Source organism: Pieris brassicae, chromosome Z, assembly GCF_905147105.1.
Source record: "Pieris brassicae chromosome Z, ilPieBrab1.1, whole genome shotgun sequence".
In the NCBI taxonomy this organism is placed as follows: Eukaryota; Metazoa; Arthropoda; class Insecta; order Lepidoptera; family Pieridae; genus Pieris; species Pieris brassicae.
The window spans coordinates 3945595-3972772 of record NC_059680.1 but is presented as its reverse complement, the minus strand read 5'-3'; the positions used below and the strand labels follow the sequence as shown (position 1 = coordinate 3972772).

General features: G+C 32.1%; 2 protein-coding genes across 2 annotated transcripts; one reads left to right on the top strand and one right to left on the bottom strand.

The window, feature by feature from the left end:
* Window positions 1–470: 470 nt before the first annotated feature.
* LOC123718545 (protein SCAI) lies at window positions 471–27178 on the bottom strand. The gene is made up of 10 exons (XM_045675157.1): window positions 27004–27178; window positions 4984–5649; window positions 4540–4722; window positions 3817–4170; window positions 3451–3686; window positions 2866–3054; window positions 2431–2703; window positions 1840–2010; window positions 1260–1462; window positions 471–581 (listed from the first exon to the last, which is right to left on the bottom strand). Exons 2-10 carry the CDS (start codon window positions 5067–5069, stop codon window positions 513–515), a joined length of 1764 nt encoding a protein of 587 aa, XP_045531113.1. The 5' UTR covers window positions 5070–5649; window positions 27004–27178; the 3' UTR covers window positions 471–512.
* LOC123718546 (succinate dehydrogenase cytochrome b560 subunit, mitochondrial-like) lies at window positions 18287–20494 on the top strand. Its single transcript, XM_045675158.1, has 3 exons — window positions 18287–18419; window positions 18931–19178; window positions 20131–20494. The coding sequence occupies exons 1-3, from the start codon at window positions 18340–18342 to the stop codon at window positions 20415–20417; spliced, it is 615 nt and encodes a 204-aa protein (XP_045531114.1). The 5' UTR covers window positions 18287–18339; the 3' UTR covers window positions 20418–20494.

The window sequence follows — 27178 nt, the reverse complement described above, 5'->3', positions numbered from 1 at the left end:
ATGAAAGTGAGTTTTTTTTGCGGTTTTATTGGTAATTGTACCATTTTTACAATGAATGCACTTACGCTACAATAAATGTTAAAGCCCGATACTGTTGGGCATAAAGACAGATATTGATATCAAGATCTTAAATGCTTAAAACTGGAAAAGATTTAAAAATCTAACATTACTAGTCGGTATAATTTATTATAAAATATTAATTCTTGGTTTGTATAACCCTCAACCGTCTTTAAACTATAATGTAAGGATGTAATTTCCGTAAAGTATTAAAGACAAAATTGGAAAAATCATTATAAACTTAGTAAAAACTATTTAAAATATCTGTCAGATAATTTTAAAGTCCATATGTGACATAGTGTAACACAATTAGTTTCCAAGGAATCCAAGTGAAAAAAAATTCCAAGATTGACGAAAATTACTATTTAAACTTAAATACATGTATAAACAGTAATATTTTTGACGGAGATCTTATCCATATAAGAGGTTAATTATAATTGAGCACAAATTGGTTCCTAATTTTGATCCCTACTGTCCCTTGGCCCCGATCCCGGTCCGGAAACATCTGAAAAGTAATTCCTAACCTGAAAAGAAAGCAATAAATACCAATTATGATTATTTTCGAACATTAATTTGCAAGCGAAGCATTGTTGATTAAATATTATTGGATTTTATCAAAAACCAGGAGCTAGTAATTATATTTCTTGTAAAATATTTATATTTTTAAATATATTTGGAATTGAAATCTTTTAATTAAATAAATCCATTGAAACGCAGTGATAGCGTAGCGAGGTACGTCATCCCACTCTTCATAAATGTAAGCATTTAGTTACATTTTATTACTATGCATTAATTCCTCAACTTATTTCATTTATATTATTGTTAATTTGGAGTTTGTTATTGCAAAAATAACATTTGTTTCATTATTTGTAGTATTGAATGGTCATTTCAGGAAATGGCGATCGCGGCCTGTTTTCATAATTTTATTTATCTCACCTGGTTTTAGAAAATATATCGGCTCGCTGATTAATTACTTAAGTTCTTACTTATTAGATTCTCAGCTACTATGATAAAATCACCACGAATTTGGGGATAATAGGGATACTACGATCGAAGTATAAGTAACATATCGTGAAGATAGAAATGACATACATTTAGTTCGTCAGTGAATCAGAAAACTATATTATCATTCATAAAAGAATGTAACTCACTTATAAACCTCGATAAAATAATCTTAGTTCTACAAATAACAGTGTACTTACTCCGAGTTGGTCAGAAATTTTCAAAATAATTGAAACGAGGGTGGAATTTGCCAGCAGCTCTTCGGGCATCGGAGGCGTTGAATGGACGATCTGAGACCGGGAACGGAAGTTTCTATTCAATCGCAGAGAGCATTCACAGAAGAGGTACCGTAGTATTATCGTTCGAAGGAACTCATCGCCCATGAAAGCGAAGAAGTTCATATCTGAAATCGTTGTAATACAATTATTTATACGTGATATTTATTTGCCCAAAAAGACTTAAGAAATTCTATCTTTATAACTCATTGTTTTATACCTATATATATACATTACAAGTGGTATTTGAAAATGAAAGTTCCGGCGTACGTTATACGTCCGAAGATTTAAATCAAAATGTTAAATTGAGATATATTTAGGAAATACCTGCATAAAAACCGTAACAGTACGAAGGACTTTATAAAAACTAATAAGTGGATCTAAAAAATATATGCTTATTCTACTCTAGTATAAACAGCATAAGCCTAAGTCAATATGCAAACACTCTGCTCAATTGAGAAAATTATTAATTAAATTTGAAAGCGTATGTATGCTACAATCTTACCGATACGAATTCGGAGTATTAACTGTGCACACTGGAACATAAAATCGAGGACTAAAGTCTCGCATACGTCCAGTAGACCTTCTTCTATTGTGAAAAGCTCGCACGATGCACAGAATCCCATCAAAGGATTGTTAAGGAACAACGTTAGGAGATTACCTTGATGACATCGTTCTAAAACAGACAGAGTTGTGCGATTTTAACGGTTTTTTCACACTTTATGTTATGCCTCACAAGTCTCTACCGCTTTTCTAATGTTTATTATATTTGTTTCATATTTAATTGTTACTCAGAAACAATATAATATAAATAATAATAAAATGAAAAAGTATTCTTTGATAGGGACACTGGACAAAGTTGTTGAAGCTCCATTGGTCGTCCAAGATCTCGTCTCGTCAAGATCCAAACTAGATCACGCAGTATCCGTCACCTCTCCTATTCTACCCAAATGAAAAAATAGATATAACATTTATAATTGTAACTTATAATGTTATTAGTACATAAGAAACTTATAAACCGGTGCTGTATATTTAGGCTGATAAATATGAAAGATACATGATTTATGAAGGTTAAGAAGTCATTACTTATTAGTACCTGCTAGGTTTGCTGGAAGTTCTTGAGCTGACAATAACATCACAAGTGGCTGATTGAAATGGCGGGGCATATTTTGCATGAGTCCAGAACAATTCGACTCAACTATGATAAACAACGGTTTTCTAGTAAAAGGGTAAATGTCGCCAGGGTACAACAGATAATGATCCTTTCCCCTGCTCCCTCTTTCTTGTGATTGTCCCCTGGATTCTCTTGTTGAATCCCGATTTGGATCTAATTTGCCAGATGTTATATACCCTCCGCCTTCATAGCCAGCTGAAATAAATTACAATTTCTATAATATTGCTGCAGTGGCAATTAAAACGAGAATATTAATTACTACTGAAGTCAAAATGTAAAGTAAAATTTTGTTCCTCAGATGCAAAGTTATTAGCCGCATTTATTGTTTTTGAAATAATGGCACTACTTGAAACTTACTGATGCTGTCAGCGTTACGACTGTGAGACGGGATATAGCCATCCGCCGAAATGTATAATAAAATCGCTCCGTTTAATGGCAAATCATTGCAACTGCTCGCTAGGTAGACCAGGCATTGCAGTGCGGTTGGCTTAAATAACAAGTACTTGTGCGGATTGTCCCGACGGAAGCTGTCCCCGACCACGTAACCTACACAAATTTTACCATACATTATAATAAAGTCCTTCCCTGAAGTATAAAATTTGACTTTCGCATCGCACCGCTTAAGGACGAAGAAGAGCGACGATAATCGTCTTCATGGTGAAAAATCTAAACATTAAAGATATATTTCAGTCTATCTTTAATTTTTAGACAATACAAAGAATTTCGCCAAAGAGTGCATTGCTGTCATCATTATATTATAGTTGTTCAGTTTTTATGGTTGTATAGAAATTGTCGCGCCATAAATATTTTGTCGGCACTTTCCATAATGTTAAACCTAATAAACATGAATTTCGCAAACAATTGTATTCGCATTGAGCAAGCATTATCAACTGAAAAAAAAGAAAAATTACAATCAAACGCAGGTATGTTAAGTTCTCTGACCTCTTTGCGTAGAATGTGGAGCTGGTGGTGGCCCGTGAGGAGGAATATCCTCACTCAGGGCCTGAGGTGCTGGGCCAATTGGTTCTTTTTCCAATATCTGAAGAATTCTATACATATCGATTGTGAGTTCAGAAAATTTTGCCTGTTGTGTACTACTACCAATTATAATTACGTCTTGTAAAGTTAAATGCATGTGGGGTCCTCTTTCAACGTATGGCGTATGGTCGGGATGGATTCTACAAATATGTACAATTTCATCATTAATTATTTTGAATTATGCCTCAGCTATCAGTCCTGCATTGAATTATTTAAGGAACTACTTTAAGGTACCTACAAGTCATAATTTACAATTTAAATAATAAATACCTATTAGACATGTCGGGTGCCGGCATATCATTGTACATAACCTGAACGGCTGGCTCGGCATCAAGGAAAGCTTTAACTTCATCAACAACTACAGTCCATTCCATTTGGTCTTCAGCGTTATACGCGGTTCCATACTCAATTATTTGATTGTCGAGTTCTCTTATAAGATCGTCAACAAGTTTTAATTTATTCAGTAATAATGATACAACAATAAATCTTGCATAATATCGTAGCTTTTTCACCATTAGTTCACACTTGTCCTCTTTAACTGCATGTGTGTAGTATCGCCTCGCTCTGATGGCCTGGTAAAACGCGAATGCTTCCCGAAGGTAAGCAGTTTCACTAGTCCTCAGACTGGAACATAAGCAGCTATTATTAGTAGTGTATATACGTACTATTGATACAATTTAGTTAAACGCTAGTTTTAAGTTAGTAAAAAGCCCAGGAAAAGCCGGGTCGACTGATACCAATCGTTATGTAGACCAGCATCATTCAGGAAATATATCACTAAAAACTCACTCACAAGACCTAGACACTTCATATTTTGTCTAGCTCCGCACCCATGTCATAGATATGTGCAGATATTTGCGCAAATATATTTAGCATAGTTTCTTAACTATTACGGTTAGACGATAGTTTGATTTGTTACGAAGTATGTATTTCCTATAATTTGATGCGACTGCGAATAGAAGAAAAGGCTAAATAGCTAATAGAAAAACTTACTAGAAGTGATAGTACAACTGCCCAATTTTCGATGCGATCTCTCCTATCTGCCATCTCTTTAAACCATATTTACTATCTAGTACGTCCCTGTGTTGTTGTTGAAATTTCCACAATTTGGTGTAAACATCGAACGTGCGGCCGAAGTATGACTGCCATTGCTTGTGGCCATATTGGGGTAGTTCCCTACAAGTCATACATTTATAAGTCTAACTGCAATTGTCTTTTTAAAGTTACTTCTATCTATTAATGGAAGAATTGTTAATAGCTAACTGCATTTTTTTCATCTTCTTTTTCTCACTATTTTAAGAAATAGAGACGAATGTATAGTTTTTGGATAGAGTTATAGAATTGTGTAGTAATTAAAAAAAAATAGATCTATAAATTTTAACTTTATCAAAACCATGTCGTAAATTCGCGTCTTAAAAATAATAGTAACTCTCTCACCTTAATCCATTGAACAGAACTTTCGATTTCTCCAATAAGTGACAAAATTCAATTATAATTTTCCTCTCTCCATCCATGGCATTCATATTTATAATAAGTTATACCTTATACAACATCGAAATACTCTAGATAGTTTAATAGATGTACTAATAGATATTAGTAATGTGAAATAATAAAATTGAATGAGGAATTCTTAATCACTACTGGATGCGGATTGGTCACCGTCCTTTTTTTCTTTTGTCAATTGAATCAATATTTCACGAATGCTGTACAATTTTTGGGATTCTATCAATCTTTCCCTCTTTTTTTTAAAAAATTCGTACTCAGCTCGTGATATTAGACGGCACCTTAGAGCTTTTTCAATCAAGCTCAGGTCACGATTGTTCAATATAAAGAAACATAATTTCCCCTTATCGTTCTCTTCTACAGATTTATTGGCTTTTCGAACGATTACTTCAGGGTTCGGTACTTGGGGGGGCAAGCTAATTTGGCTTGCACTTAATGATGTAGAGCCTAAAGAGCTGCCATTGACATCGGAAACAGTTTGCGAAGAAAGATCCAGAAAATTTTCCAACTCAATAGAATGGCGATGGGTTGAGGTCGATGGTATCCCTGACAATCTCTTTTTATTTTTTATTTTATTGTCATCATCGTCGTTGTTTTTATCTGCTAAAAGTTATTTGAGATTAGATTTAGGAATAGGTATCAGGCAACGATGCCATGACATGACATGCTGTACTCAGTAAAACACACCATACCTGACGACAAAGCTGGACATATTTTATTAAATATTCTGAGAGTAAATATAGGCTTTGTTATGTTGGGATAATTTGCATTTTAATTGTGAATTCAATTTAGAAGTTTTGAGTTTATATTCGTAAAGGGAACTAAAATATTGTATAAACCTATAATAGTAACATTTTATTAAAGATATTTGTGTATATTTTATAAATATAAAAAAAAGTTATTCTTGTATTATTGCATAATCTTTAAGTATTATAAGAATTCTGGGTTTTAATGTAAGAACGGAAAGTAATTAAAGAATTTTTGCGTAGGTACTATTTTTTTTTATTTACTAAATCGGAATGGTCTTTTTATATAAATCAGTAATAAGCCGTCTAAAATTTACATATTAACGCATTATATCTGATTCTACAGAACTTTTATGATTTTTAACTGATAATAATAAAAAAAGTGATTTTAAAAAAAATCTTCAGTTCAAATGAATGTTCAAATGGTGAATTTAAATAACAAGCTTACAAAATAAACATAATTTAAATCCCAGATACAAATTAAACCTCTGTTCTGCGTTTTGACATACATAATTGAAATAAATATCCTATGGTGGAAAGACTCACCCAAACACAAGTAGAAGAAAATGAAACAACAAAAACTTTATGGACAATACCCATACATCACACACAATATAATAATAATATAGCTTTCATATTCCGGAACTCTCTGATCTGTGATCTTTAATATATTTTTACTACCGTATTTCTCGGGATTCGGTGCCTCTTGGCAAAGGCCTCCTCTAACCCTTTCCACTGTTCTCTTTTCTATACTTTTATCTTTTGCATTTTGAAATTTGTGCATTTGGAAATCTTTTGCATTTGTTTCTTATGTCAGGTCCTTATGTTTCTTCGATTTCTTTGGCCTGAATGGCTAATGGGTTCATTAGTTCCTGCGATATGAATTCTGCTAGGAAAGCTAATGTGCTTTCTATGGATCTTCGGGGGTGCCATTTTGAGCGATGCTCTAACCATGCGATGGTTAGTATACAATAGCTTTGAGTGGCTACTTATAATATAATCTATTTCATTTCTGTACTTTCCATCAGGGGAGACTCATGTCTACTTGTAGTTTTTATTCTTCTTGAAGATGCTGTTCGTAATCGTAAGATTATGTTCTAGGAGGAGATCTATTATTAGGTGACCATTGATACTTCTTTTTGCGTAGTCGAATTCTCATACTTATTATATATTCGCCATCATTTTGTTTATTACTTGCGCATTCAACTCCCCCATTAAGATGATACTATTATTAGAGCAGTCATATATGATTTGAGATAGTTTATTATAAAAGGTTTTATGTTCTAGTTCATCAGCGTATTCAGTTTGTGCATTGACCATATTTTTTGAAGCTGGTTATTTTTAAATGTAGTATGGCTATTTTTTTCGTCACACCGATTAAATCTTCTATGAAGTTTTTTAAGTGGGTTTTAACTAAAACACCAACACCTGTTTGGCCTCCGATTTCGCCTCTAAGGCCCTATAACCCTATATAATCTTCGATTGATTGTCCTGAACTGCGTACTTCACTTAGTCCCTACGTCCCTTTTGATATCTTTCAACGCTACTTCAAGCTCAGATAGTAATACAGGATTTCTTAAAGTCCTAGTATTGAGCGATGCTATTTGTATCAATGTCAATGTCAAAAACGGTTGTCTGATCTATCCGCGACGACCAACCGTGGTGGGAAGGCTCACAAACAATATACTAGGTTTAATATAGATTGACAAAATAAAATAAAACAACCAAACAATTTGATAATATTGTTAGTATAAAACCAATTCTAGAATACACAAGATTAATTGAATAATGCACAGATCATTATTACTCACTAACTATTCAAGCGAACTGTTGTTACATCTAGCGTCAGAATCTACCTCTTGACCTATAATCGGAACAAGAATCTCTGATTCGATATGAATATGAAAACTATCTTATTGCTGTTATAATAGAACGTGTACACAAAAATGTATTATAAATGTGCGGGAATAGAGGAACTGTGCTCAAATGTTCACAGACCTAAAATATGCGTAATGTAAAAATAATCCATTTAATCGATTGTAAGTTTAGACTTTATCAGTAGTGATATTCATTATTAAAAAAGAGTCGGGTTTATTCGAATATCAAATATTCGCAGTTATAACTCGAGAACGGCTAGATCGATTGTAATGGTATTGTATTTGTCTCCGTTTGAATAGCAGAACTATACAATTAATAGTTCTGCTAATTTGACAAAAAACATAAGATTTTAAATTGATTTGACGTTGACCGTTGTTAAATAAGTATTAGAAGAAAATTACTACTTGTAAGTTCCTCTTCGTAAAGTTGTTTGTATTCAGTACCTGCCCATAAGGCATAAGATTTTTTCTGCTCAGATTTAAAATACACCAGCAACTTAAGTATGTGGTTGAGTGATTGCAATATCATATTCCTCATATCGCCTGACGTATACTTTTTTCTTTCCTTCGTTCGTAGAGTCAATCATAACGTTGTCTTTCTTCATTCTTTGCGTAAGTGTGAATACTGGTACAGTTTAGTGTGTTTGATCTATCAAAATATGACAGGTTTGTTTTAACTAATGAAGTCTGCCACGATAAACAGGTAAATGTGGAAAGACTTCTTTTATCATCTCTCACTAAGTAGTTTTTAAGAGAACACCAGAACTTGAAAAATCAGAAGATTTTATCAAACACAAGTTGCAGCATTTGAAAACTTTATCTCTCCTCTCCGACAATTGTGTGGAACGATACAAAGCAATTACCAAAGCCGCCAGTTGAAACAAGGTTTGCTACGGCCGATTTGTGTCTACTGAATCTTTATTTACTAAACTTTTCATTTATTATTCGTAAAGACTGGTTGCGGTAGATTTTAGAACTTTTATTAAGAAGATGATTGAAAAATATTAATATACAATTAAGTTTTTACAGTTATTTACTTTTAAAACTCTCTTGTGAGAAAAGGATGTGTCAGAATGCAGATTCTGTATCTCTATGCAATTGCAATCATGTTGAATTGTTGAGTTTTACTTAAACAAATCTTTTTCATTATGAATTTATTAGTAATATAATTAAAGCCTCAGATTTAATTCATAATCGCAAAATTTATTTTATATATAAGTAGTTTTTTAGTAGTTCGTATTATATTTTCAAGTCTATTCACCGTAACATCATTTTAAATTTAAATTGAATGAAATTTTTAATTAACAATTATAACAGTAGAAGCGCGGGGCGTGAAAAATATACCCTTTCGTGTTCAATCGTGGATAAAATGTAACATTGAGATAATTAGCATGACTGATAATTGTGAGTGTTGTCACGTTCAATCAATTAGTTGTGATATCAATCATTCTGATCGAAAAAAGCCGGACATGAGACTTACATTCCTTTTTAAAATTAAAAGTAATATTGACGTGATTTTTTAAAGGCTATGTGCCTTTACAGCGTGAGTATTTAGACCATAAGTTTGATAACAATTATAAATATCTCAACTTATTATTAAATTATGAAATGACATATTCATGCCTATTTTTATATGGCTGATTGTGCGGATTTTTATTATCAATCGATCTAAATGTACCACTTTATTTGCAAATAAACGATATTTTTATTTATTTTTGATAGATAATACAAAAAATCTGCTGTAATAAATATTTCATTTACATGATGGAGGTGGATGGTGGTGACCAGTACTTGGTTAGAAGCCATATTACTTAGAAATTAAAGTCACATCCCCTAAACGAAGAAGGTGATTTCGCAATAGCTATGTTGGATCTGTAAAAGTGCAAATGCTCTCTAACACTTAAATGATTTTCGCTCCCAGCAGATATCTTATATCGAGGTTCCACCATGCGCTAGAGATGTTTCCCCATGAAAAGTTAAAATGCAATACATACCTGAAATACAATTAGTTTGATATTTGAAACATTCATTCTTCTATTGTATTACTTGATAAAGAAAACGTAGAACGTTCGCGCATCTATTCAACAGGTGTCTATACTTATTGTTAGCAAAACGGCTATTGTTTTCCTTAATATGGTAAGTATTCATACAAAGATATTCTTATATTACGTAGATAATTTGCAAAATTAATCTTGTAAATAATGTAATATTAAAAACTGACAAAGTTTTGCACTTTTATTTAAAAAAAAAAACTCACCTTCGTCCATTTTCATGAGTGCGTATGTAGCTTCGCGAAATTAACCTAATTCAACCAAGTTTACAGCTGCGGTAAATAATTTATAGTCTATTTTGGTAAATGTGTATGCAAAACTTCGTAAAATTACCCTACATCAACCTCGTAAATATTTCTGCGGTAAACACTCTAAAATATACATATTCATTCTTTATCACTTGGAATCAAAATAATTTAATAACTTTCACGAATTTAAAGTGATGTTTGTTTTGAATTACGCGTGATTGAACCTCGGCCTATGTCTTGGTCGACTGCTCTCCGCTAGTTCGTATTGCCGATGGTAAATCGCGATTGAAAGTGAGCTATATTTTCAGAATTAAGCCTGCCTTCCCTAGCACGGGGAAAATAGTGCGGGGTACTTTAATGTTTGCACCAATAAACGCTGCAGGAAGCCACGCCTCTATGCAACGAGATTATCTGATTGGTTGGAAATTTTCATGAGACCAAGCTTTGAAAATTGAATTGATTTCAGTTAAATGTATGCAAGTCACTGTGTCATTGTAATACATATGTACTTATTATTAATAACACATTTTTATTTTTATTTATTTTAAGTAAAATTTTTTGTGAACTTTTTTAATACCTAATGCGATTGTTTTTTGGACTGAAAATTGCCAACATTACAATTAATTAATTGAACGTAAATTATGTTTATATTCGTGTATAATAATGACTTATTAAAATGTATTTTATTAGTAATATATAGGATTGTTACATTATTAACGATATAAATAATAATTTACCTAGTAAAGGATAATCTCATTTAAAATTCTTTTTTAATAAAGAGATTTAGTTCATACTAGTAATCCTTTTAAATATAATTGCGTATTATTGATATTATTTTGTAAGAAATTTTTTTTACCGTAAAACAAACTTATGAGAATGATAATACCGCATCAAATGATTTTAAATGATTGATAAAGTATGTTACTACATAGTTATTTAAAAAAAAATATTTGCTTGATATTGTTGTATAAAAAAAATGAACAGAATTTAATTTGTCAAATTTCAGTCAAATATCGCTTTTGTTCTATAAAATTAGATTTCTTTCAAAGATTTATACATTTTAATCATCTCAGAGCATAAGCCGTATAATATTTGGCTTCTAATGCTTTGAAATTTATTGGTACGATGAAAGAATTTTTAAAAGTCCTAAGCCGTAACAAAAAAAAATATATATTAATTACTTCAGAGTGTTAAAAGACTTCCCAATGATTTCATCCGAAAAGGATTTTAACCTTTCATACAACAAAGCTCCTCGTACATAAAATAGAAACAAGAATTGGAAACCAAATTTGTGTTCTATTTCAAGACCCGACGATGGAGTACTATTTGTTTTTTGTGTTTAAAACCTAATAAATGATACTGTTTAGAACCAACCAACATCTAAAAAAGTGCATCATAAGATCTTGCTAAAAAATTTAGCGAGACAATGTATTATTTAATATAAATTATTGTGAGAGATGTCTTATTGTTATTTGATGAATTAATGTATTTATTAAGCCTTTTATATAAAAATTAGTTTGAGCAATATTTGAAGAAACTCTAATTACACCTTTAAACCCTTTGCGAAATTATCTTAAAAGGTGAACAAACATTTCGCCTTCACGTATTAATATATAGATTTTATTTAAAAGTATTTTTTTTTAATCTTTTATAATCCATTAACGAATTTATAAAGTCAGGATGTCCAGTTAGAAGATTATGCCTTTTGATTTTAAAACGCAGCCACATGCATCTATTTCACTTAATATTTTCTGTCACTCTGCATACATCCAAGCATTAATCAATTAAGCCTCAAAATGGATAGCCTTTTACTTCTTTACAAGCGCAAGCTACATACATATGTGCATATTGAATTTAGTTTCCTGCCAGAACTGACAATTCGAAATGGACTAACCAGAGTGCTTTGGGGTTAAGACTTCTACGCTCTAGTTATGTTCGACAAGTTAATAAGATTATGTCGAACATGAGGCACAAACCGTAATACCTCAAATTATATATACATATATAGACTATATACGTATTTTTTAATAGCCTAATGTTTTATGAACCCCAGTAAAATGTAGTTGTTTCCTTAACGCACTTAACTAACTTAACGAACTTAAATGTAGTCCTTAACGCACATTATGATAATCATTGTTTGATAGGTACCAACCTAACACATCTACCAAGGTGTAAGACGGTTATGTCAGGGCTAAGCCAAATTGCAGCTAAACCACGTTTAGATAATCGTATTCAGAAACATTCTCTTGTCAAATTTTGAAGAAGAAGGGCTTCTGTAGCTTTTGTATGATTACTGAGAAGAATTTTATTTTAATCTGTGCAGGCAGATAAATCAGTACTTAAATATATGGACATCCCATGAAACTGTAATATAAATTTCAGAGTATAGTAAGGTGAAAATAATTGCATGAAAAAAGTAGTTTTTTTATCACTAACATACTAAGTGCGAAATTTTATGTATTTAAACATAGATTTTATACAAAAATCGCTGGGTAAAAAAGGTTACATTTGCATTCTGTAGAGCATTATTTATCACACTAAAAAGATAATGGCAAGTGTTTTCTATAGACCCAAGTTTAAAATTGTACAATGAAACAAAACTTTTAACGGTTAGACACCTATACTTAATACCAATAACCAGACGTATTTGGAAACAAACACCGAGCACACCACATCATACATATAATCAACCCGAAAAACGCACTTCCTTCGCCCAACACTTTCATGAAAACAAAATTTCCACTAACGTTTAAAAACTCATATAACATACATTCAATAAAAATATTAAATTACATCTTGTTAATCTGTCCTATGCTAATACAGAAAATTTTCTTCTTGTGCAACAATAGTTTCATTAGAAATTGTGTTATAACTGTTGATTAAGTACAATTTACGTGTCAAAAGGAAGAGACTGGCTGCCCACGACGTAGCGAATAAAAAGTCCACACATATGTACAAATATATGTACGTTTATGAAAATCGTAAAAGTTCAATATAAATTAATGGAATAAATATGTATTAACAGAGAAGACATCAAAAAATTCACCTCTAGCATTTGTTTATATCGAGCGAACGAGCGCCTAAGAAATTATTACTATTTTCACATAATGCGTGTTTTAGCATCGATGCGACATACCCGCACTTTTGTAAAAAATATTATAGATAATGTTAGCAACTAATACTATTTTATAAAGCTTATTTTTGAATAGTGTCATAACATGATGTACATTACTAACCTACTTTAAAAATTCTCGCTAAGAGAATGTAACTTTGAGAAATAAAGTATTTTTTCTTTATCAATCAGACAAGTAACTTACAATTTTCAAAAACCATAACAAGTATTGTAATGAGATTAAACTTAAAGTTGTTTTTCGCGCACTCATGAATACATGTGTAATTAGACAATAAGCATAACCAAACACAATTAAAATGCTTTGGAAAGTCGTAACTCTTGTGGTAATTTCAATTTGACCGAATAATTCAAAACGTTTAGAAAACCGCTGCTAGATGTCGCTTCAATCATTCAGACGGCTGTGCCACGTAGCCAATCTTTGAACTACAGTTAAGTGCAAGCATAGCACCGTCAATAATGTTATTAATGAACATTGATAAATGTTATTGAAATTGGGAGATAAATTTACTTACTCTAAACATTTATAAAAAAGACAGCTCTCAGTGTCAGTAACGTATATAATATGTAATAATAACGTAAAGAGTACGTTCACCAAACAAAAAATATGTGTACATTCTATGTCCTACGCCTATTTGAACGCTAAATGGATTATAAGACCACTAGAAACACGTACAGTTCTTGTACATCGAATGTGACGCAAATTTAAATTCACGCTTGTTGTTTACGAACACCGAATAATTGCGCAATCAACGCTTCCATTCCTTTACATATTTGACACATGGATTAGTCGCCATGTGTCAAATATGCAAATCAGATAGGTGGGATCAGATTGACAGAAATATCGGTCTAAAATCATACCTCACCAAACCCAATTAACAACATTTCAAGTGCAGCTCAACATAATTTATTAACTTACTATTCGGTTGAGATATTTATTAAGTGTTATTATTATTTGGCTTTTATATGTACATCTGATTTGGTTGGTCGTAGCGGATGAATTTACAAAAGATTATGTTTTATCCACATATGTTTACAGTATATAGGTTTATTTAATTATTTACAATAATTACTAGAATAGACAATGAATAGGAATTAGTTTTCATGTTGCCATCGGTTTCGTTCACTGAGGGTAAACAAATAATTTCAGTACAAAATAACGTATAAACAAATCCCTTCACGTCCCGACTGTTTGCGCTACTCAGACGAACGTTACTATGGTAACATCTAGTCTAACTCCCCTTACCTCGTTTAATAATAATACTAAATACATATAACACTAGATTGCTGGTCTATTACATTAATTATCTAATTTCAATGTCCGCGTTAGTTATTACCTAGTTCAATAGTACCCCGTGCTTGGCTTGGGTAAACCCAATGACTAGACTGTCGGGTATTCCATATGGTGATCCCTTACCATAATGTAAGAAATTTTAATATATATAGTATTGTTCAAGTTTGAGTTATTACTTCCCAACAATGTGATAATTGGATTATTAGGACAAAATAGTTTGTTACAACCGGCGGTAGCTAGCATATTAATGTCTACAACAGTTGGCATTTTTATCGGTGTTTAGTTTTGTTTTATTCAAAAATTAAATAAGTTCTTACAGAACCTTGCTTGTATAGTTACAACACTACTTGCTGAGAAAAAAGGATCGGCTTTGAATCGACTTAGAAAACCCTAAGAAATCTAAATTTAACACGTTTTTTATGTCTATATTTTTTGTGTTATTAATATTATTTACGGTATATATATGAGTTGAACAGACTTAATGCTAAGTATGACTCAAATCTAAGCTTGGATCGAACCATAACGATGTAATGGAAACGTCCATTACATCATTAAATTTTTCTACCAATAAAAATAAATATAATATTTAAGGATCATTTGAGATGATAAAGGTAAAAATACAATAATGTGAGATAATTCATGAGACATTTCGGATAATCCTGAAAAGGATATATCCTTACCACCGGGCTGTAAAACCCTATAGGACTATTTTGTAGCAAGACTAAATTATTTAACTTCAATCATCAAAATTTGTTCGCAAGTGCGATTTTTTATTTACTATGTACTGTACGCTACGGACGTTTTATATAGTTTAGCCTTTTTGCTGTGCATTCTTACTGTCCAGCATCAGCAAGCTCCAATTCCCCCGATTGCCTTCGCAGGTTAATAGATTGACTCATCGCCGGAGAGCGACGAATTTGAAAAGGAGGTAGTGTATTGGGATTTAAAAACGTATTTGGCGTAGATAAATGTCCAAGAAATTGTTTAGTTTTTTGCCTAATTGTAGATAAAACTACAAAGTAAAACTTGATCGTTGGCGGCATAAAGAAATCTCAAATGATAAAAAAATCATCTTATAATAGCCTCGAACATACAAGAAAAAATCATGAAATCATAAACCTCTATCGCGGTTTTCGGAGACATTTGAAAACGAATGCAAGCCGCGACATCTACTTATTATAATACATATATTAACGTATTTAGTTTTAATGAAACTTCCATAACAGCTGTAAATCGAATTTGCATAACTCGACGTTCCGAATGCTTTTAAGCAATTGGAACTAATACTTTTAGTCAGCATAGATGTAGATAGTGAAAATTCTACACAAACTTTTCTGGAGGTATATTAATGTAAGTTTATTCAATGAACAATTAACTGGGTACAATGTCCATTCATCAATCATCTTATTAAAGGTAATTTATGAATACTTAAAACCCACGTTACCTAAAAGCAACTAATATCAAAGTAATATGACAGACCCGAGTAATGAAGCTTTACAAGTTTAATATAAACTCATGACGTAAAATTATATTCTAAGCTCTTCGCTAATGAAATGTATGAAAGAGCTCCAATTTTAGCTTCATCTTTTGTATTAATTTGGCTATGCTTTGAGCTGGACTCAAAGAGGAAGATTGTGTTGTAGTAGTGCACGTCTTTCGTGTTCTTAAGAGTAATGAAATATCTTACATTACTGGAATAAAGTTTCTTAATGCAATTATGGCCTTTCATAAAGTAGCAAGAAGTATCATGTTAGCGAACGGCATACATTGCAAAAGTTAATTAGAATATGTACGAATATTATTTCTTAAGATTTGTTACTATTTGCCTCGAAATACGAAGTATAGTTTTAAGATACAATTATTTTACATTAGAAATTAAAAAAATGTATAATTAAATATTTTTTGTTATTCTTAACACATAGAGGGTATTTACAATAGCACAATAATAACAAATCTTGACATACATAGTAATTATAATTATTAAAAACGGATAAATCATTTTAAAAAAACGCACAACTATACGTAATACTCGTCAAGCTGCGTCGAAATTATTTGAGGACGTCTGTTAGGTATGAGGGTGTGCAATTATTGAATCAATTACCATAAAATTCGCAATATTAGCGTGTTTAACAAATTCAAAAGGGCATTAAAGATACATGTCAGAATGAACCTAGTGGACTAGAATTGGGACGGCTGATGGTAACATGTATCCCGTTCGTATATACATATTATTTTCTCATGAAAATAAAATACATTTTTTTGTAATGAGAAATAAAGTTCTTTAAACGTTATAAATAGAAAACTGAAAATTTTAAAAGTTTGGTCCCTGTAGTACCTTTAATTTTGGCAGCATTTCCTCACTGTATTGCGATACTTATTAGTTGAGCGATAAAAGCACCAGCTCTTGGTTCACTATCACTACTATACACCAGGCCCCAAATTAAATCTTTGACTAAAATTACATTCGTGTCTATACAGTTTAAAAGATGAAAGACTAAATTTCTATATTTTTTATGTTACAAATAGATGAGTAGTACAAGTGTCAAACTATTAGGATTTTCACAGAACGGTCTCATTAACGTTGTACGTGTTCCGGTCCGGTGGTGGAAAGGCTGGCTATCTGTCACTCAGATCTCCTGTTACAGAGATCAGTCTCTCACATACACTTCCAAATGTTCTTAGTTTAATCATAATAACCTTCTATGTATATGTGAGAGAAGAAATAAAGATTATTATTAAAAACCTGATATTAACTGAAACGTTTTGTAAAATAACTAAAATATACGCCGCCATATTATAATTATACGCTTATAAGTCGATGGTATATGAACATATTATATATGAATTTGATAGCCCGATAATGAATGAAAGATTTCTAGATTCATTTATTATTTTAAATAAATGCGTGTAAACTAAATCTAAGTATTGAAGTAGTAAGTATAAGTTAGTAGTAAAAGTGCTTGTTACATTAAAAAAAAAATGTTCTTGTATCAATGTATCAGTAATAATAATAACACATAGGTCGAGTTTTTCTATTACTATATATTTTGTAACTTTATGACTTTAGACTGTTTTTAGCAAATCCATGTCTATGGCCAGCCTCAATACGAGAGGTTTCGAGGTGCGATGTCGGCTTCTTCTCAATTGGTACATTTCTTTTGTGAAGGATACTAAGTCAAATTGGTTCGGAAATACTTCAGTAGGTAGCTTGTGAATTAGGTGGTGCGAGGCAAAAACTGCCTTCAACAACAATCAGTGGTGTTAAGACAGACATCGAGGTGATACGTCCGATGTCATCATCGCTGTAGGTATTTATCCATGGTAAATGCGGTAGAGAATGCAACTCCACTACTGCAATGCCAAGGGTTTGAGCCGCTCGGAATTATTTGTTTATGACGCGAACTTGCAGATTATGTTCGAAATATTGGAGGGTCCTTTAGTTAGTTCATAAGTTCTTCTTGAGAGTGTGTAAGTATTCGTCACAAGTTAGGTGTAATCGACTTATAAACTTATTATTAATTTATTCGGAAGTAAAAGTATTATTAAACGATATCAACGAGAATTTATATTACTTGTCATTGATTTCAAAGAAATATTATACTTATTAACATTTAATTCGTTTCTATAAGCAAGGCCAACATTTAATATTATTATTTTTTGAATTTTTAAAACGGTAAATTCAAACCGGGGGCGTTTAAGCTCTAGGAATAAATCACGTTTAGCATAAAGACGAGAAAAATATGACGAAAGTTCTTAGTCACAAGGAGTTTAGCCGTATTAGGGTTCTATTAATATTATTCCCCTCTATATCAGATATATTAGATTTGTACCGAGTTATTGATTATTGGATTCGGTAGAAAAGTTTTAATAAGATTTTTAATATAAAAAAATATTGTCAGTTTTGACAAAAATGTCATTTTTAATTTTTTATGAATGTTCAGTAAATGTTTAATTTCATCATATATTACAAAATGCTGTCCATACCTGTGAGAGGCCTTTTCAAGCCAAAATATGCTTTTGAAGGGTAAATATATATTTAACTATCTATATAAACATTTTAATAAAGTATAAAACCGACATTACATACGAATTAGTTTATTCTATTGATATTCTTTAAGACAAGCATAGATTTAATTTTGTTAATTCCTTAATATAATTTCCATAGCAAATAATATATTATGGTGTTAATTTAATGATGCTCGGTGTCTGTATATATTTGCCGCAAAAGGGATTTGTGTTGTTTCCACTCAGTCGGCACAGAATTTGTTGTTATCTATAAATCTGTAAAATTGCACAAAACAAATTGCATGTTTCATTTCCCGGCGTTATAATAGTTTAGAATATTATTATTTTTGTGTAAATTGTGATAGAACATAAATAAAAACATTAGAACATAGTATTATCGATTGTGTTGGACATTAGTATTTTACAACCAACTTTTTTATGTTGCTACACTTTGTGCATTTGTAAATTTTCCCTAACACTAATCCCTTGTGATACGATACGAATAAGCCTAGTGATTATTTGATTCACAGATTCAACATGAAACTTGGCATGGTACGCGTGATGTGCGCACCGTGTGGTTGTTCTCCCGACAAAGGAAAATCACAAGGCGGTGGCGGGTCTAAATCAAAATATCAAATTACCTACAAGCCATATCAAATTCCAGAATATAAACCTCATGATAAGAAAAATATGGACTTAAATCGGCCAATGTCCCCTCACGTATTCATCTATGCACCTACAGAGCCTGCGATGACTTCAATCGTAGAAAGGATTACAGGTATATGTTGTTGATTTTTGGATTGAAGGAAAAATTGCGTTTTTGAAATGTTCTATGCCTGTATATATAAATGCGTAAGTTGTGTCTATTTTATCCCATACGTAATATTTACTATGCGACGACTTAATTTTTATAAGGAATGAAGATTAATTAAATATAAATATTCTAATATAGTATGAGTATCAAATATTAACAGAACACTATCTTGAAACTCATTTATTTCTTAGCTGCAAGTGCATTGACTTTAAGTTTTGGAGGCATCTAAGCGCTCAACAGCACGAAGTTCATTGTTCAAAATGTGTTCTAGTAGACACAAGGTTTAATCCATATTATATCAGCGTTCCTTTTTATATGATTACAAAATGTTTAGTATTAGTATAACACGCATTTTTAATACACAATAATTATTAATAATAAATTTTTTGATGAATAATTTTATCAAATATTAATATGAATTAAAATATATTTTCAATATATTTTTTTATGATAATGGAAAAAGAGCCGCAATAATTAGTAACAAATCAATATATATAATATATTTTACCACATCCAAACGAGTGGTTTAACTCATACATTCGTATCTATTATATTTCCGTAATAATATACCATTACAATTGTAGTTTTTTACGCCTAGGTAGTTTGTAATTGAGCAGTGTTGGCCCTCCTAACCCTGAGGTCGTAGGTTCGATCCCCGGCTGTACACCAATGGACTTTCTACATTCGCTTGAACGGTGAAGGAAAATATCATGAGGACCACCTTATATCATGTGCCGTCTGACACAGAAGGCTGATCACCTACTAGCCTTTTAGATTAACAAAAATCATGAAACAGATACTGAAATCAGAGGCCCAGATCTAAAAAGTTGTAGCGCCATTGACTTATTTATTAAGGTAGTCTGTAATCTAGATCAAAAGTGTCGTCACGCGCATTAATTTATGTATTATTTTTCAGGTATGATCTTGACATTTTACGCCCTTGTACTATCTTGCGGTACTCTATTTCTTTCCAACGGCGTCGAAACCTATGTCTCTATAATTCAAAGCCTTGATTTGTCCAGACCTATGATATTTCTTATAAAACTATCACTCGGGGCTCCATTCGCCTTTCACTATTTTAATGGGATAAGATTTTGTCTGTGGAATGCGTGCAAAATGCTTTCAATCAAAGAAGTTAACGATTCAGCAAAGAAGGTGTATATTGGTACAGCTGTTTTATCAGTTCTGTTTGCGCTTTTTTAGTGATTACATTCTTAATTTTTTTTATGTTATAACTGTACGAGCGAAATGTTGCATATTAAAGTTTCTTAGATATTTCACCTGGACATTTATTAACATAGGCAATCTCACTCAACGATAATGTGGCATTTTAATGGTGAAAGAGTGTTTGAAATAGGGGTTGAGTTTATTTACTATGTTATACATAACTTTTCCGTTTATAAATTTATTCGTTATGTTTTGTTGGTACATTAATTTCTTATAAACAAAACACCCACATTTCCGAATAAATAATTAAATCATGGGTATTATTCCGATTTCAAGTTGGTTTATAGAACATTAATTAGTTTCATTAGTGATTCCGCCTACATCGTCTATGCGGGTTTTTAAAAATAAATCTTATAACGACAATCCAATGTAAGCAGTTTCATATTATTTGTAGATAAAAGAAACTGAATTTATTTACATTAACGTCGAATTATTAAAGGCCTCTCTTAGTTATTATTATTATTCATCCTACTTTTAACATCTCATTTAATTACGGTTATTAACTTTCTAGCTTTGTAACTTTCAATCACGATAGAGATCCACTGTGTTTGTATGCCATTTTGATGCATTTGTCTAAAAGCCCGTAGCCCTGATGTCACAACCATCGCGTACATACCTTTGCACTAAGGTAGGCCATTATGGGCATTATATTTAACAGCTTTTGCTAAAAATTAATAATTAAAAAAAAAAATTTCATTCCCTTCTTTTATAGTTTCCATTGCAATTAACTAAGACAATAATAATATAATTTTCCGATAAAAACAAACTCCAAACTCTGTCGCTACTCCCCTCACCGAAGACACTCTCCTCAAAGCCTCAGCTAGCAACGGAATACTGGATGTTGACATATAAGACGGTACTATGCGTCAAATGCGGTTAAGTGGCAATCCCAGTTTCACCCAATATTTACTATATTTTCGCCTAAGATATTGTGATAGCAAGGTAAGATAGTGTGTCGTAGTCTCTAACTGGTTGTATCCCATCATATATTTATTTTAAATTTGCTGCTTTATTAGAGTGTATTCTATTTCTTGTGAGGCCCAAATCATGGAGTTCAAATAGTTCTAATATTATGTTCTAATGCTATGGAGAATATTTTGTTTACACGCATAATTCCCGAAATTCCATTAAGGTATTTTAAGACTTCTGTTATCTTGACATAATTTTATGCGTTTAAATGAACGCCTAAGTCATTGACTTCTACTTCTCTTAGAAGTAGCTGTCATTCTTTATAATATTTAAAGCTGAAAAATCGCAAGTTATGCGTAGGTCTGAGGGATACTGGACACACACTAGTACGCCGCGCTCGCTCTCACTGAATCCATGAAGAATATCTTATTCGGTTTTACACACTGAAAAACAAAGAGGTAACTAATATACTAGATAAACCATACCAAGCCAGTAATTGAAAAAAGCGTCTTAAGCAGTTGTATAGAAAAATTAGAAAAAATATAAACGTATCAACTCAAAATATTAGAAGAAGAAATAGATAAGAGGTGTCCCGTTAAACGGGAAATCAAACGTAAAAATAACACGAAACAATTGGCATTAACACAAAAAAAAATGCAACAACAACAAATAGAGATAATATAATATATTAAATATTCAGCGACCTGTTCTGATTTCATTTGAACATTGCTGCAACCAACTGCTGACATGGCTCACGTGTGTTCCAAATATTATTAGCTGAAGAGTAATTATGTTATATTTTATTCGTATATTGATCAATTGCTGACAAGACTCACGTGTGTTTCAAAATGTTAATAGCTGAAAGTGCGCAATACACCAATAGCTCACTAAAATAATATTATATATGTGTGAATAGGTGTAAGTAGTATTTAAGATATTGTCTTTTGAAGATTGCTCTGGCGTATTAATTTCTCGCTTCCTTTCAAAGTGGCGAAAACTACTTCAAGCCCTTAATTATCGTGATGAGCTTTGAGATAATCCCACCACCTCTAACCTTTGATCCTACCCGTAGGGCTCCGTCTGTTACCTTAGGTCTCTTGGTGCAGACATCCCGTACTTATTTATACATTCACTATTTATGTGTTAGGGTACATCTGTAGGGCTTAGGGATCCGTAGGGTTGTTAGGTTCTTACATCTTACCCTCTCATATGTTTCGTTATCTAGTGCAGCTTGCTCATACATACATAACATATACTATACAGATACTCCTAACATACAATACATAATTTCTATAAAGAACTGTACAGTTTGTAAATTGAAATAATAAATCTGAAAAATATCAGAAATCCCAGGAGATGACAACATAACTAACGATACAATTAAAGCAATAATAGAACCTCTAACATCACCTCTTACCGAACTACTCAATGTAATTAAAATACAAGAAAAAGTACCTAAACAGTGGGAAACACCTGTAATGGTAATGTTTACTGTATAAAAAGGAAAACCAAATGTACACTAATAACTACTAGAAGCTTATTGCAACATACTCACAAACTTTTTACAAATATCATACTTACTTATCAAGATAGAGCTGGAGTCCCAACAATCAAGAGAACAAGCTGGTTTTAGAAGTAAATGTTTAACGCTAGACCTTATCTTCACACAAGTCATGGAAAAATTCACGGAGTACAAATGACAGTGTATATAACCTATGCTAAAGCCTTCAACATAAGCTGACGTAACAAACTACGATTAGCTCTACGGGAACAAGAAATACAAAATAAATTAGAAAATATATACCAAAGAAGTAAAGCCACAGTCAAGTTGGAAAAGAAAGGTATGATGTTTCAACTGAAAAAAATGTCGCCAAATTCATTCACCGCACTTCTGGAATTTCTCTTCAGAAAGCTGGATTTTTTAGGAGAAAATGTTAATGGCAAAAAATAATCCATCTTCGGTTCGCAGATGACATTGATCTAAAAACCACGAAGACTTACAGTACATGCTTCAATTCCTATAAGCAGAAGAGAGTGTAGACTGGAAAAATCATGTACAATGTCAAATGGCATAAAATACTGTTTCACTGCCAATAGTAGAAATATAGGATATGTTGACCAAAATCCCTAGGCCAAAATATAATTTTAAAGTTATATAGGAGGCTCCTCTATATAGAAGGTAGAGATAAGAATTAAAAAGCCTGGATTACATATTAGGCACATTACACACACCCAAGTCTTAAATAGGTTTATCACCGAAGAAAAAAGTAATGGACCCTATTGTGACAGCAGAAAGGAACATGTTAGGCTTGAATCTGAGAAACGGTATTACAAAACAAGACAACAAAATGATTGATGCAGATGCAAATGGTGAGCCGCTTGAAACGGCGTTGGGCACAAAGCAAGAACGTGTGATAACCAATGGAGAGAGAGTGCTGCACCCGTAACCGCACACCACCCGCAGTGGCGCCTGCGCTGGCGCTGGTCGGACGACAGCCCAAGACAAACAGGGTGGAGCCGGATGGAGGAGGCGTATGTTTTGACATATACAGGTTTTACTCCGCAATAGGTGGACCTGAAACCTGTTTTTTTTCCTATTTTCGATTAAATTATTTTAATTAAAATAACATAACTATCTTATATACTTTACGAGAATAGGGTGGAAATATTAAAACAAAGCCAAAATACAAAGCATTTTAAAATACTCGTTGCCAACAAAACCCTTTGATAGTATCAATGTCGACTTAGTGACGTGAAAGCTTGAAGCTTTTTTACTTTGATATCACACACTGACCAGAAAGCAGTTTGCAGGTGTGCCTGCTCTGTGTAATTCTAGTAGAATTGACACCTTTCATAAAATGTCAGAAGCGACGTAAAAGTGTATATAGTTACAGTGTTAAATATATTGCTTTTGATGTTACCTGGGTAACACTGAAAATGTTTAGAAAATGAAAAACGGCTTAACATAGAAAGTTGCCAATACTTTTATTGTTTCTCGAAGTAATCTCCGTTCCTCTCAACACATCGTCGCATTCGATGGAACCACTGAGAAAGGCAGTGGGGCTATTCTCTTCTATGGAATTTTTATACGCTTTCACCGCATCTTCAGGGCTCGTAAAGCGAATATCTCGAATGTTATCTTTAGTTCTTGGGAATAAATGAAAGTCGCAGCATGCCAGGTCAGGATCGTTTTGCGGAGTGCGCTGAAGCATTGTCGTGGTGAAGAAGGACCCTGCTTCGAGTGCGTTGCTGTTTATTTTATTTTCGTACATTGAAAATCTCTACAGAGACTATTCCATTATTCTAATTTATGGAACTTCTTGTCTAGCACCATACCGTAAAAAGTAGAGGACAAATACCTACTCTGAAATGCGAAAATAATTTGACATGTTCTATAATGATGTGCTCTTGCAGAAATTAGCAGACCATTTCCATTTTTGGCATAATTCGAATTTTTGTTAATGGTAAATGAGATGGATTAGTAGATGATGCAAAATGTTTACTAATCGCAGACAATCTTAAATTATCACTAGCAGATCAGATCAGATCGCGCTAGACATTCTAGGATTGCAGTAAGATATTGAAATTAGTGCAAGAGAAATCGTTGTAAGTTTAATTTTGAAAAATCCGATGTTCCGATTCTATGTTATTATTATGTAGTTAGCGTTAAAAAAAACTTAATAAAACGAATAAGATTACATGAAATTATATCTATTAATTAATAAACAACATAAATACTACTCGAACAATAATTCATTCTTTGGTTAGTTAAATATATTTTATTAAAAAAAAGTACCTTTTGTTCCTCCCATACAAAACGGCAATATCATAAGTAAGCCTACCTAACATGTGTGCGTTGGATATGGTGAGTGGGTTTTTCTACATTTTGGGTGAAGGGTGGTGGTCTACTGCCCCCACAGGGGGACCAGCTATATTCGGGAAGATTGTTTTTACTATATTATTTGTTTCCTGGTTGAGTTGCAGCGGAATACAGATATAATAACTAAAATAAAATCAAGAGGAAGATAAAGCACAAACCGTGGTTTTACAAGTCCGGTCAATGGAAAATTACTAGCTATTAGTAGTTTAGATAATCGCGAAACCGTATAACAGAGGACTGGATAGTCGAGTTAATACTGATAGAAGGAATCAAAGGTTTATCCCTTAATGTCTGCTTTGTCCACTAGTAATTTACGTTCAATTTCCGTCTGAGGGCTGGAGAATTTTTCTTTCTAAATATAGAATAATTAAATCAAACTGACGTCGCCCTAAGCTTTAGCAATTTCTTTTAGAGTTCTACGAAGACCCATTTTTACAGTCTTAAAATATTTCACTCATTCGAATTCAGCGTTCAGTTTATAGAAATGTACAAAAAATAATTTGGCTGTTACAAGATAAATTGTGAAACAAAATGGCGGATGTATATGATGGGCGATCAATACGTGCAATATTAATAAATATATTTAGCATAAAATTTAAATATAATGATTTAGAACATTTAGATGTGATGGGTTAGTAATATAATTGTGTTAATTTAGAGGTCAACGACGTGATAGTATTTGTATTAAGATTTTTAATAGGAAACTTGATATCAAATCGCTAAATGTATCTTAATAGATGTTTTATTGGTAAGGGTTTGTATTTTGTAGTAATTCCAGTACGAATAATAGATGAGACAGGCGTTTCAGGAGTCGGCCATACAACAACGTAATACAACTCGTATGTACGTGGACCCTCCCGGGATGGATTGATGTTTTTTAAATTTATATACTTATGAGAAATTAACGACTAATTATTATTTACTGATAGAAAAATATTTACCCTTTTCAACCAACATAACATTTAAATCCTTTATTATTTTCGTATAATTATGCTTTGAGCAAAATTAATAAAATATTGGTTTGACATTCTGAAGCTTACGTTTACTGCAATTTTGATTTAATTTGTTTCAATTTTATATAATATTTCCACTATAAATATTCAAATAGAATTAATATGAAATTCGTTTTATTATAAATGTTTATCTTGGGTTGGCAACAAGACTGCCAAATAAAGTGTGTATTAATTGATAGTTCAACTTATATATTTATAATAATTTACAATCAGCCATCCATAAAATGTTACTAGAATTAAAAGAAGATTATAACAATCTAAAAATCGTAATCTAATTCACGAACCAAGAGATTTGTTTATTTTTTTGCAGTTTTCTTATCAAATAAAACACTAAATGAAATGAAAAATCCATTGACGATTGCACTATTATCAAAATCGAATCCTTTATATTTCTGATGTCCGAGTTCCGTGAATTCACAATTTTCCACGAATTCACACAACATTGCGTGGGAATATTATAGAAGTTTAGGGATGTTTTATAGTATATTTAAGATATTTTTATTATTTGCATTATAGTTTTGTTTTTCATTATATATTTTTTTATGTTTTACCCAACAACCGGCATGAACCAATGTCTCCAATAACGAATAATTTAGAAAACAACATTTACATACACACACACATATATATATATAGGAGACATGAACATCTGCTAACCTCAAAAAAAATGGTCGTCCACCGTCAACTTGCGAACGACAAATTCGATGAAAATGCCGCAATGCCGTCTTTTTGAGGTTTTGAAAAAAAGCGTAACACATACCTCATCATCCACTATATAGCATCCAATTCGTGGGAAACACTTAAGGCACTTATATTTACAACTACTTGCAATTGTAAGCCGGCTTTTACAGTACTAACGACGCGGAAGCAAAAATTAAGTTTTGGACAGTATTCTATGAATTCACCAAGTAACGAGTTGTATTATAAACTTTCTG

Coding starts and splice junctions, on each gene's coding strand:
- LOC123718545 (XM_045675157.1), bottom strand. CDS start 5,069: ATGAATGCCATGGATGGAGAGAGGAAAATTATAATTGAATTTTGTCAC. Junction 4,723..4,983: donor GTTCTGTTCAATGGATTAAG/GTGAGAGAGTTA, acceptor TATGACTTGTAG/GGAACTACCCCAATATGGCC. Junction 4,171..4,539: donor CAGTTGTACTATCACTTCTA/GTAAGTTTTTCT, acceptor CTTATGTTCCAG/TCTGAGGACTAGTGAAACTG.
- LOC123718546 (XM_045675158.1), top strand. CDS start 18,340: ATGTTTAATTTCATCATATATTACAAAATGCTGTCCATACCTGTGAGA. Junction 18,420..18,930: donor CCAAAATATGCTTTTGAAGG/GTAAATATATAT, acceptor TTTGATTCACAG/ATTCAACATGAAACTTGGCA. Junction 19,179..20,130: donor AATCGTAGAAAGGATTACAG/GTATATGTTGTT, acceptor ATTATTTTTCAG/GTATGATCTTGACATTTTAC.